Source organism: Thermobia domestica, chromosome 4 (genome assembly GCF_964235325.1).
Source record: "Thermobia domestica chromosome 4, izTheDome1.hap1.1, whole genome shotgun sequence".
Classification (NCBI taxonomy): domain Eukaryota; kingdom Metazoa; phylum Arthropoda; class Insecta; order Zygentoma; family Lepismatidae; genus Thermobia; species Thermobia domestica.
Window position 1 is genome coordinate 283,068,876 of NC_137457.1, and position 13,789 is coordinate 283,082,664.

The 13,789-nt window shown below is 31.7% G+C and overlaps 1 protein-coding gene across 7 annotated transcripts in view; it reads right to left on the reverse strand.

Annotated features, from left to right (window-relative positions):
• Positions 1 to 13,789, reverse strand: part of Cda5 (Chitin deacetylase-like 5) — a 454,673-nt gene that overhangs the window by 47,351 nt on the left and 393,533 nt on the right. For 4 of the 7 annotated variants that reach the window (XM_081756029.1, XM_081756028.1, XM_081756030.1 and 1 more), the window contains exons 10-11: positions 11,612 to 11,799; positions 7,397 to 7,440 (exon numbers count right to left, since the gene is read on the reverse strand). In XM_081756029.1, coding sequence (XP_081612155.1) covers positions 7,397 to 7,440; positions 11,612 to 11,799 — 232 coding nt within the window. Of the gene's footprint in view, positions 1 to 2,781; positions 3,172 to 7,396; positions 7,441 to 11,611; positions 11,800 to 13,789 lie in introns of all 7 variants that reach the window. The other 3 variants (XM_081756025.1, XM_081756024.1, XM_081756027.1) reach the window with 1 other exon arrangement.

Sequence of the window (13,789 nt, forward strand, 5' to 3'; positions counted from 1 at the left end):
ACTGAATCTATCAGGTGGATGGAATGGCTAAGTAATTTTATCCAAGGTAAATAATAATAATAATAATAATAATAATAATAATAATAATAATAATAATAATAATAATAATAATAATAATAATAATAATAATAATAATAATAATGACATTTTTGTGTTCCTAGAAACTAAAATAGTTTTCAATATTTCGGATATAAGAGAGAGAATCCCTTTTCAAGGACCATGGAAGGTTAAAACCTATTATGCAGTAAGATCTTCACATGACTGTAACTTCAGTATCAGTCGCCAAACTTACGAAGCTTCTAAACTATCGTACTATTTTTAAATTCCACCGTGAGCTACCAACCAAAAGAACTACAAAAAAATCTTACATTTGTTTATTACATATAAATTTACATTTCTAGCAAATATGAAATCAAAATATCCAAGTTAGCAAATGTCTAATATACACACGAAAAACATAACGTTTAGCAAATGTCTAATATACGCACGGAAAACAACGTTTAGGAAATGTCTAATATACACACGAAAACATAACGTTTAGCAAATGTCTAATATACGCACGGAAAACAACGTTTAGCAAATGTCTAATATACGCACGGAAAACGTTTAGCAAATGTCTAATATACACACGAAAAACATAACGTTTAGCAAATGTCTAATATAAACACGGAAAACAACGTTTAGCAAATGTCTAATATACACATGAAAAACATAACGTTTAGCAAATGTCTAATATACGCACGGAAAACAACGTTTAGCAAATGTCTAATATACACACGAAAAACATAACGTTTAGCAAATGTCTAATATACACACGAAAAACAACGTTTAGCAAATGTCTAATATACACACGAAAAACATAACGTTTAGCAAATGTCTAATATACACACGAAAAACAACGTGCACAGCCCTACGCGTACACAATCAACTGCGAGATGAGGCTGACAATGGCAATTGCGCAGGAGAAACAAGCAATTGTTGTCAGCGTCCCCTGTCGTTAGCATCAGTTCAGTGGAGGAATTAAGGTTAGCCAACCGGAGCGTTAATACGATTTACCGAAAATGTCCCCGCGAGCTACCAGTAGCTCGTGATCGATGGTTTGGAGATCACTGTTCTATACGAAGTAACGTATTTTTTCGACGCAACGGTTTTTTTTGAGCAACTATAATGTGGAAGGCTTCACAATACTATTCATTTCCGTGTAAAATTACGTTATGTGCACAATGCGTTTAACACAATTATTACCTAATTAAAAATTTATCTTAGTATTATCTTACAGGTGTAGTAGATAGTAATATTTACTGGCACTCTTCTTGACATAGTCTTCTGCTTCCATCAAACAAGAAATACGGAACCTATGCGAAGTTCAATTTTGCCAAATCATATTTACATATGCATAGCTTTAGTCATTTTTGCAGTTTTCCATAAATGCATTATATAAAGAAAATTCGGAGTAATAAAGAATCGAATTGTAATATCATAAATTGTTATTACTTTGAATTTCCCTTACTATATGTATTCACAATAAGATTGTATGTTAGACAAATAAATTGTTAATATTTGTTTCTGAACTTACAAATAATAATATTAAATTCTTTGTCTTTGTTTTAAACTTCTATGGTCATTGAAAATGGATTCTCGCTTATGTATACGAAATATTGGAAACTATTTCAGCTTCTAGGGATATAAAAAAGTTAGTATTATTTTCATTTTGTAATATGTATTTCATACATTCTATCAATGAATTGGATCCAATTATATTATTAATTTGCCTGCACAGAAAAAAAAAATTGAAACAACACAAAATGACCACCACTTTAGCGTGTTACTTGTGTGTTTATTTAGCACCAAGCACATCGCCTTCCGAGCATATCAGAAATACCTCTTTACTGGCTGTGAGTATTTGCATTGTTCTTTATTGTTTGATATGAGCAAAGCTTTACGAAATATATTTCGCATTTGTGGCGCAAGTAACTAATAACATTCTATGTTTTCTGTAATCGGTCACAATAATATTGCTGTGAATCATCTGACAACAGTTGCACAGATAGCAATGCTTCCATCTATTTAGTTTATCTGTTATTCTTGTGTCTTAGCACGTAAGAACAGAAGATGGCAGAACTATTGCCTATGTAACTATTGTCAGACGATTCATAGGTTTACAACAATATTACTGTGACCGATTACAGAAGACAGAAAACATTATTCGTTACTTGGTATAAGTGCCGAATATATTTCGCAAAGCTTTGCTCATATTAAACGATAAATACCAATGCAAATTCTCTCAGATAGTATCGAGTTATTTCTGATATGCTCGGAAGGCAATGTGCTTGGTGCTGAATTAACACACAAGTAACACGCTAAAGTGGTAGTCATTTTGTGTTCTTTCAACACCTCATCTTCTACAGTGTGGAAAGAAAAATTCCATTCAAAACTGTATCAGAAGTATGTCTAATTTTAGCAGGACGACAAATTTGCCAACATGAGCGTTTATGGCAGGATAAAAGAACCTGTCCATGAAATAGAACACCAACTGAGGAATTTTCGATTCATTGGAAACACCAGTTTGCATCATGGTGTGCCATAAAAGTGCAAATCACTTTGAATGTTAGAAACGTGGCCAATAATGCAGTAAAGCCCTAGAAATGTGCTGTGTATATTGTATCACTATCATGTGCACATTCAAAGTTATTAACGTTTAAATATGCACAAGGGATTTATAAGAAATCCGCTGTTTAATGTACTGTATGTTGAAGTTGCGAAATGTAGTGGTAAACATACCTCAAATGTGGTTTGTTCGATCGCCCACAATCTGCTTCAGAGCAAGTCTTCGAGCGAGAATTGCTCGAAACCTGGCTAGAGCTACCTCGAGACCGAGAAGCAGTAGCACTTAACGAAGCACTGTTAGTATCTGCGGATTTAACTGAATTGGTATATATAACTCTGCCCCTAGAAGAAGATGAGCTAGGATTTCGGGCATAGGAAGAAGAACTAAAGGATTCATTTCTGGACGGAGTAGGAGTGGTGTCGCGGATTATAGCCGCTGCAGTTTGCCTTGATGAGGGTGGCACACGACGAGGAGTAGGGGCTTCAGGGAGGGTAGTGCTTGTACTGGGAGAAGGAGTGGGACGTGTAGCTTTGGCGGCAGAACCTCTTGCTTTATTCCTATCTCTGCAGAGGAGAAAAACAACATTATGCATTTTAACTGCTACATTATCTCCTATATAAGTATACAAAATTCATATATAAAAGGTAATATATTAAGAGCCTGGCTTACTGAAAATAATACAAAATTTACCATTTTTCTTTTGCTTGTTTTTCATAAGTGAAAGGAGATAATGAAATGCAACTTACCACAATTATAGATAATGTTATTCTACAACAGAAAATATAAACCTGAAGAATGTTCAATGTTGCTATCCATAGAAATTACAGTGTTGCCAGAATAACAACGTCCCTAAAATCTAAGTTACGGCAGCGATTAGAGGAACGAACTCAGCTGCATTTGATTACGTATCATGTTGTTTTGGTTTCCTGTGAACTACTTTCTAAATAACATTATTATTTAGTTTTAATAACTGTATGTTAAAACTATTTTGTTTATTACAAATTAATACAACTATTATTTAAAAAGTAGTTTACAGGAAACTAAAGTAATATAATACGTAACAAAACGCAGTTGAGACCATTTCTCTAATCGCTGCCTTAACTTAGATTTTAGGGGCATTGTTATTCTGTCAACACTGCAATTTCTATGGATAGAAACAATAAACATTCTTCAGGTTTATATTTTCTGTTGTAGAATAACATTATTTATGATTGTGGTAAGTTGCATTTCATTATCTCCCTTCACTTATGAATAAACAAGCAAAAGAAAAATGGTAAATTTTGTATTATTTTTTGTAAGGCAGGCTCTTAAGGTAAAAGAACAAGTATCATAATAATCCTAATATACAGCGATGTTGAACAGAATGTAAGTTTCGATGATATCATTTTGCTTCTGCGAATAATCAAAAGAAAAACTGAAATAGCAATGTATTTTTCCGTTACGTATAGTGCATAATTGCATTGTTTTAAACTTCTTATTCATTCTCAATAATGCCCAAATTAGTATTTTATTTTGGTTTGTTAAAACCAATACAGGTAATAATAATAATAATAATAATAATAATAATAATAATAATAATAATAATAATAATAATAATAATAATAATAATATAAAAAATCAAAACATTTAAAGATAATGTAATTGTAATCTTCGATTTGTTGTTCTTGATTTCGTTTTATAATAATTAACTCAATTTATCGTGAACAAATGTTATATAAAATTTTTTATTCAATTCTTATATTAAATTATTCAATTTAATAGCTAATTTGTAAGTTTTACTGATTTGTAAAGACAATTATTGAGGTGTTTGTGTGTGTGCAGAAACAAACGTATTCAGTATCATACGCTGAGATGTTTAAATTCCGGTCTGTGAGGTAATTGAATATTGCTTGCGCGTGAAGCAAATTGTAGAATAAATATTTGTTTACTGATATTTTTACAGAGGACTAACTATCCTCTAACTCTTAACAAAAAATTTAACAATTAGATGTTATTTGTATTGTTGAAATTCTGCTTCGAAATATCAAATATTACCTAGTTTATTTTGATATAAAGTTTCCAATTCGATAAACTTGAATTACAGATATTAATTAATTAGGTAATTAATAGTACAGTAGAGTGGATACTCTGAATTACTTTCAATATATTAATAACCTTCAATTTTATATTATTTCCCCTCCCCCAAAAAATATTGTAAGTTTACTGTTGATCTTTAAGATATTATAGTAAAGCACATTAAAATTATCAGATCCGATCTTTTTTTAACATAGGATAAATATTTCTTATCTTCTTATTTTCTTTAAATGTGTAAATAAAAATTTCTATTCGATATTGGATTTTGTTATTTTTGCAATTTTACGAATTGATTTAGAAGAGTGCAACATTCTCTTTGCAGCAGCTTCTAATTTTCTAGAGCCTTTAAAGATTTTTTAAATCTAAGGAGTATCAAGTTCATTACCAAAAAGAAAAGAAAAGTAGCTAAATCAAAATTTATTTTACATGCAACATATTCGATAAAAGAATTATAAATTTCATGCAATATAAGGAAGAAAATGATTGATTGTATTTAGAAATAGATTCATGCAAACTTTTAAAATCATTTTTTTTTACATCTTAAGTGAATTATAACTATTATAATAGAAGTGAATTATAAAAAGTGAATTATAAATATGCATCACAAAGTGCTGTAGATTAACAATAAAGAATGTATTTAAAATGTGGTATAAGAAGTTGAAAGTAACTGGTACAATTTGATTTACAGATTACAAATGTGGAAACTGTTTATTTCTCGTGACAAACTACAATAGTCCCTCGTATCTTTCATATGAAAAAAAGAAACCTCCGGTAAGTTAAAATTGAATAAATTCATATACAGGGTGTTTCAAAGGGAAAATATGATATTTTACGAAATGGTAGTATGGGTGATTCTAAGCAAAAGAAGTTCATATGACTATGGATGTTTTTGTCTACGATTTAGCACCTACAGGTTGTGAAGCACTTTTGACCTTACGTTGCTTATTGCTCACCCTGTAGTTCCTCCACAGAGGTGAAATTTATCGCATTTGAATGGCGATGAAATAGCCTTTGCAACGGTATGCAACATGTGGCAGTGGCGATTTAGGAAGGGAAGTTATTGAGGGAAATGGGGAAATCAAAGTTGCAATCCAATTCCCTTAAATAATCTTAACTTTCCCAAATTTCCCTCAACAACTTCGCTTTCAAAGACATCACTGCCAACGTGGCACAATGTTTGAAAGGCCATTACATCACCTTTCAAATGCGCTATGTATCACCTCTGTAGAATAATTATAGAGTGAGCAGTAAACAACATAAGGTCAAAAATAGTTCACAACTTGTAGCTCTCAAACCGTTAAGAGTAGGGCCTATCTTCATACGAAATTTTTTGCTTACAATACTTGTACTCCCACTTCCCAAAGTGTTGCCCTTTTCCCCGGAAACATTCTGTATGTAAGATTATTACCGTATATTTCTCTGACTGTTATATTTTGATATAACGATGGTTAAACTCGAATTTTAGAAAATGAAACGGGGCATTAAATTGTTTCAATACTGGTTTAGATGTATCAAATAATATTTATTGTGCAATATGTATGAAGTTTCTTAAATAAATGCAATCTAAAAGTATATTCTATTACATTACAAAAAAAAAAAAATCTGTACGACATCTATCGTGAATATTGTACATTGTATTAAAGAATACTAAAGTTACTATTATCATTAATATTAATGAAATAGATGTTGTGTGGTACTTAATGCCTTTTAATTTATGAAAAATCATGTCGAAAGATAAAATATGTATGAGAAATATGATTAGATTTCAGTAAATAAAAAATATTTTTTGAATAAAATCTTTACGTCTTTTTGCAAGATATTTTTTTATTTAATGAAAAATAATTACATGTAAATGATTTTGTTATTAGTGTGTTTATTTCAATACAAAGAAAATATTTTATTAGTATAAAACACAATATATTACAAATAGTTCTTATTTAATTATCTTGATTCAAAACTTTTTAGTTGTAAATATACTATTCTAAGGAAAGCAATATATTTGATGTAAATATTTTACTAATCTAACGAAATGCTGCACAGTGTGTTAAATTTTCCATCCTTCTTAATCGATATTTGGTAAAAAAAATTCCAATAGTAATGTGTGAACAAAGTAATATAATTGAAATTCCATCAGAGTGAATATGTAATTCCTACAATATATTCGTATATTGGAGATAATTAGAAACTCAAATAATAATAAATTCAGTTGCATTTTGGATTCAATTTTGATAAGTCTCTTATGTATAATTTTGTTCTTAAAAACAAGTAAATTCAATGCAAAACTAGATATTGATCCAATCCGTAAGCTTGGTTTTCTTTTCCTATTAACGTCTAATTTAGCGCATATATACAGCACAGTGAAATAAAGATGTTTGAATTTTAAAGGGAAAGGCATCATAAGCATCCCCTTAGCAGGCACTAAAGAGAAAATAGCAATTATCAAACTGAAGAAAATATAAGCACAGAAATTACAGAATTATATTACAAATTGTGGATTGATATTCACATATTTGGCAATGTTTTCTTGTTAAATTGAACATATAATGTACACAATTATACAAGTTATATCTACAAAAAGTATTAATAATTCTTTCTTTCCATTAAAATATCTTCATATATACATATAAATAAGACTAGAAATTCATTAATTCCAAAATCTTTATGTATGTTAAAGTTCTTTAATAGAGATAACTATAAGTTATATTTATAACTTACCGTGGTGGCGCACGGGTAGATTGTTGTTGACGATACTGAACATCCTGCATGAATAGGAAAACATTAATACCCATTACATCAATGACTATGAAAAGGGAAACATTAATACCCATTACATCAATGACTATGAAAAGGGAAACATTAATACCCATTACATCAATGACTATGAAAAGGGAAACATTAATACCCATTACATCAATGATTATGAAAAGGGAAACATTAATACCCATTACATCAATGACTATGAAAAGGGAAACATTAATACCCATTACATCAATGATCATGGCATCTTAAGACAATTTCCTTCATGATTTGTTGCTTTATGAGTGATTCCTATTAATCAAGAAATGGAACCAAAGGTGAACCTGTGCCATATTTGTTTCCTAACTCATTGATTTATGTGAAGCTGTGGGGCAATTATATTTTTCTATTTTCTTTGAGATGAACGGGAATTGTAATGATGTTATTTTATTGATTTCTTCATGAAATCTTTTTAAATGTACCTTGGTTTTTTTTTCAAGATTAATTTCTATTGTACACCAAATTAATATTAGTTAAAAATGAGATTTGATTATTAAATATTAAAAGTTTTAGATATAATAAAAATTAATTCTCACGGAGTAAGGGAGATTTACATAGAATTAGAAAAGAAATCAGTAAAATCAAACCATTCAAATTCTATTTCAATTGATAGAAAGCAGAAAAATAATTCCCTATATAAATCATTGGGTTGGAAAAACAAAAGATAGTACATGTATTCAACAGCGTTAATAGTTCTATAACAATGACAATAATCCACAACAATTGTATAAAAACTATGTAAACATTGAAGTTTGTTACAACAAAATGACAATTATGTTTTTTTTATTTCTTCTGATATACGATGGCTGCTGGAAAAGTTTTTGCAGCTATTATTTACATGATGCTAGTGTTCCGCTATTTCCAAATTCGGAAGAATAGACGTTTTTATGTTTAAATTATCTTTGTTTATTTAAATCTATTCGCTTACTTCGCAGCAGTTTGAAGTAATTGTTTTGTATGGGAAATGGAAATTTCTTGTGAACACTATTTTACATGGTCATCTGAAGATACGGAAAGTTTCAAGCTCTTGGATTCCACACAACTTGACCGAAGCTTCGTGTCAAGCATTGTAAAGAAATGCTCAAAAAACCAACCAAGGTAAGTCAAATTTGGTAAACTTTATCTTTACAGGGGATGAAACTTACATCTATTCATACCAATCCTAAACTAAATTGTAATCCACAGTTCGGTGTGTTTCAAAGTGAGCCGAAACCAACTAAACATTAATCCACTGTTTGAGATGTTTGAAAGTGAACGGAAACCAACTAAACACTAATCCACTGTTTGGAGTGTTTGAAAGTGAACGGAAAGCAACTAAACACTAATCCACTCTTTGGAGTGTTTGAAAGTGAGCCGAAACCAACTAAACACTAATCCACTGTTTGGGATGTTTGAAAGTGAACGGACACCAACAGTAATCCACTGTTTGGGATGTTTGAAAGTGAACGGAAACCAACAGTAATCCACTGTTTGGAGTGTTTGAAAGTGAGCTGAAACCAGCTAAACAGTAATCCACTGTTTGGAGTGTTTCAAAATAAACGGAAACTAGTTAAACAGTAATCCATTGTTTGGAGTGTTTCAAAGCGAGATGAAACCAGCTAAACAGTAATTCACTGTTTGTGGTGTTTCAAAGTGAACTGAAACCAATAAAGAGTAATCCACTGTTTGGAGTGTTGTGAACGGAAAGTAGCTAAACAGTAATCCATTGTTCAGTGTTTCAAAGCGAGCTGAAACCAGCTAAACAGTAATTCACTGTTTGTGGTGTTTCAAAGTGAACTGAAACCAACTAAAGAGTAATCCACTGTTTGGAGTGTTGTGAACGGAAAGTAGCTAAACAGTAATCCATTGTTCGGAGTGTTTCAAAGCGAGCTGAAACCAGCTAAACAGTAATCCACTGTTTGTGGTGTTTCAAAGTGTGCTGAGACCAACAAAAGTTGTTTGATCGAGGAGTGCTGCCAAGCAATGATTGTAGTTTTTTAAGTTATACAAGACACGTGACAGCCATATCTTTGAAATATTGAAGAACTATAAATACTCAGTGGAATACAGTAATCTACTTGTCAGAGGTTATCAATAAAATGCGTAAAACAAACTCAAATTGTCTCATCATTTTTTACCACCACAATGCCAGTTAACACTGACCACCCTAAACTTTTTATCTTTTTGTTCCCACGCATGAAAAGTAAGACATAGTGAGCGCTATTGATGAAGTACCAGTTGACGCATTCCAAACAGCGAATTTTGAGGTACGTCTTAAAACTCCTGTGAAAAATAAACAAATGGGCTTAAAGAAACTACCAAAGGTAATTAAAACATAGAAAAATCTATCCTTCCGAATTTTGTAATAGTGGAATATTAGCACTACTGTTAATACAAGAGTAGTTTGCAAAAACTTTTCTAGCAGCCTTCATATATGTTATTTAGTTCTAATTTCAATTTTCCCATATAAAAAGAATTTTTGTTGGTTCCTTTTAAAAAAAGTATATTAGTATTATTTGGAACTTATTTCGTAAAATTCCTGGAACTTTTATAAAGTTGAAATGTAAAAAATACTTGCATAACAAATGAAAATAATTCAAAAACAATATTATTAAATTTATAGCAATTTTGATTATATTTATAAATGCATTCTATCCGAATCAGACGATAGTGTATTGTTTTGTATTGAATTATTTAAACATTTTCGTGAGCATTATTCATATTCAAGACTTCGTTCATCCATCTATGTGGACTATGTTAATAGATTAATTCATTTTTATGTTTATTTCTGAACTGTCTTGGTTCTGTGATAATCATACATACTAAATATCATTAAATGTAAAAATGTATACGAAAATGAAATGAAATTAAATATTCCAGTTTAACGTCCCATGATCATGCCCTTTAGGTTAAGGGATATGATGATGAAATAGTTGGCGGAACGAGAATGTGGGAGGAAACGGCGGTAACCCGAGAAAACCCACGGACACGATATTATCCACCATAAACTTACTTGGCCAGGGGTCGAACCATTGACCTCATAGAAATGTATGCAAATACACATTATATATCCATATTATATATATATATATATATATATATATATATATATATATATACAGGGTGGTAGGTAACTCCACCGACAAACTTTGGGAGGTGATTTCTTATATGAAATGAAAGAAAAGTTCTAATAAACATGGGACGAAAGTCGTCTCCTTTCAGAGTTACGAGTCGCCGAAAATTCACGTTTCGAAACGCTCTACCTTAGAAACTACAGGACCGATCCCAAGCAGTTTAAGGAATTACAAAGGAACTAGTATGCGCTCTATCTAAATATTCATGTTCTACCGTGGTCCGTTATCGGCGAAACGAACTGTAAAAAGGAAGTTCAGGTATAGGGATACTCCTTTAAGTACTAATGACGCGTTCGTTTCGACGATAACGGAGGATGTTAAAACATGGATATTTAGATAGATCGCATACTAGTTCCTGTGTAATTCCTTAAACCGCTTGGGATAGGTCCTATAGTTTCTAAGGCCGGGCGCTTCGAAACATGATTTTTCGAATTTTCGGCGGTTCGTAACTCTGAAAGGAGACGTTTTTCAACCTATGTTTATAAGAACCTTTTTCTTTCATTTCATATAAGGAATCACCTCCCAAAGGTTGTCGATGGAGTTACCTACCACCCTATATATATATATATATATATATATATATATAACAGCGCGATAATTACAGGTAGACGAATTTATTCTAGTTATAAATTCTGTTATTCTTTCTTGTTAGGACCATTTCCTTTCTACTGTACAAGTATGTAAATACTTTTCTGAAAAGTGTGATAAATAAATCAAAATCTTTTTACTTAACGAACTAAAACGAAGTTTAATAAACATGCTTTGCTGTATTCAATTACTCTCTTGTATTTATGGTATGTTTCGAAAATGGTCATCCATGTGACAGAAAGTTACATTTAATTCGAAGATCTCTTCAAAAAGTCAAATTACACCAAGTTGAGGCCTTACACATGAATTTCAGTTTAGGTTAGAATAAATTCTCTATTCATTATTTTAGTTTGATGTTATTCATGAAAATTCAATGAACTATCTATTCGAAGCTTAATACACATTTAAAAATGATGAACTCGAGTGAACTTACTTGTGAATTGTAATCGTTATAGTCCTGCACTCCTACATTCTGAGTATATACATTCTGCACTTCCGGTCTGTATGCTTGCTGTGAGTAGCTGTTTGCACGACCGCTGTTGTAATTGGTCTGTTGTTGTTGAGGCTGCTGTTGCCTCTGGCCACTGTAGGCATTTTGGCCACCAGTGTACTGAGAATAATCTGAAACGAAAACAATGTTCAAGTCATAAAATTCAGCACATACTTTAAACTATTTCTTAATTCTTAGATTTCTCTCTCTCTCTCTCTCTCAAGAGAAGATGAATTTAGGCGAAAATTTCTAGAAATAATTTCCCCATACAACAGGTCAACACGTTTGGGATGCAAAATTGAAATGAACGAACGAAGCTTACTTAATGTTATCAACTTACAAAGCTTGTTCAATCTGGCTCGAATCATTTTGGGCTTGTTTGATTAATGATAAATGTGTTAACTTTTATGTTAACTTTTTAATGTTAAATATATAGAATAGTTTTTCCGACACCATATTTCCAAGACATGATTTATCATAATCAGATCCGTATTAAGACACAAACCACAGGAAGCCGGACCCAGGGTGACAAAGTTGTAGGGACAGCATATTTTTAAAAAATCGAGATTATAGTATGTCATGCGGGAAAGAAATATTGTTCATGAGATAAATTTAAGGGAGATCTATTCTATTTTTTCTTTAAAGTTACGAAGCTACTGGCGTTAGGAGCTTAGGGTATTGCTCATTGGCTGCTAGCGCAATCCATGCATTTGGGTTTTTCCTACTCCTACTCCCTGCTGGTGGTCAACGTAAACGGATGCGGTCGTTTATTGCTTAGACCTATATTGGATACGAACAATTAAAGGGAGATGCAAAATTTTCTTGGACACAGGGGCGTAAAATACCTAAATACGGGTCTGATCATAATATATCATCTATATTATTACTCCTATAAACTTGTAAAGTTTGGTCAATATATTACAAATCATCCCGGACCCTCTCACGAAAAAAAAAAAAAAAAACTGCTAATGTAAATACATAAGATAGATTTTTCGGTTACCATCCTTAACGTTTTGCTTACTAGATTTAAGTTTCCCAGTAAAATCAAGGATACCAAATTTTTTACAGAGTTCACTATCACTACGAGCATTTCTTTACAATACGTATATATATATATATATATATATATATATATATATATATATATATATATATATATATATATATATATATATATATATATATATATATATATATTGTAACGTACCGGTATATATATTAAAAGACCTTGTGTAGAAGATTTTGCAGTTTCAATGTTCAATCCTGTTTGAAGATGAGTAAAAAAAATATTTCATTGACCGAAACTAAAACCACGCGCCCCCATGTTTGCAGTGCTGCATGTTGTGAACCACTCGGTCCCTCCTCTCCAGAATCTTTCTCACTTGCAGTTTCATTCTCACTTGGTAAAGATTTCTCGATGTCATGTTCTTCTTCATTCTCGATGAGTTCATCCGCACACAGGGGCGTACTCAAGGGGTGGATCCTGGAGGTCCGCCCCCCGAAATCCCGACTTTTTTTTGTAAATGTAGTCTACTTTTAGGGGCAATTTTAGAAATCTTCATATAATTTAGCCTCAAATTGTATTTGGACCCCCCCGAAACGCTTTAGACTCCTCCCGAAATAAACTCATGCATACGTCCCTGTCCATATACACACAAACAGTCAGCCATACGCGTGTTATCAATGGCTCCTTCGAGTACCAGAAATTAAAGAAAAATCTCACAGGAATGTTCCCAACCTATGTATAAGTATCACCACACAACTATAAGATATAAGTTATTAGAAACTCTGCAATATGCTCATATATTCATCATTGGTATCATTTGCTTTACCTTTTTATACGGACATATCCGTACTTGAAGGATAAAGGTTTAAAGTCAAGATGAATCATAACCATCTAGGTGCAAAATAATCTACTATGTGACTATGTATCAACGCGCACGGGACACGGTTTGATTATTCTACTTTAAATGGTCTTAAATAAATCAATGCTAATATATATAGAAAGTTTTTCGGCCAACATTTCTCAATTTATCTTGTCTTGTCTTGTCAGTTTATGCAAAGCAAACGTATGAGAGCTTCACTCACTCAACTTCTGTTAGATCTAGAAGAATAATACAG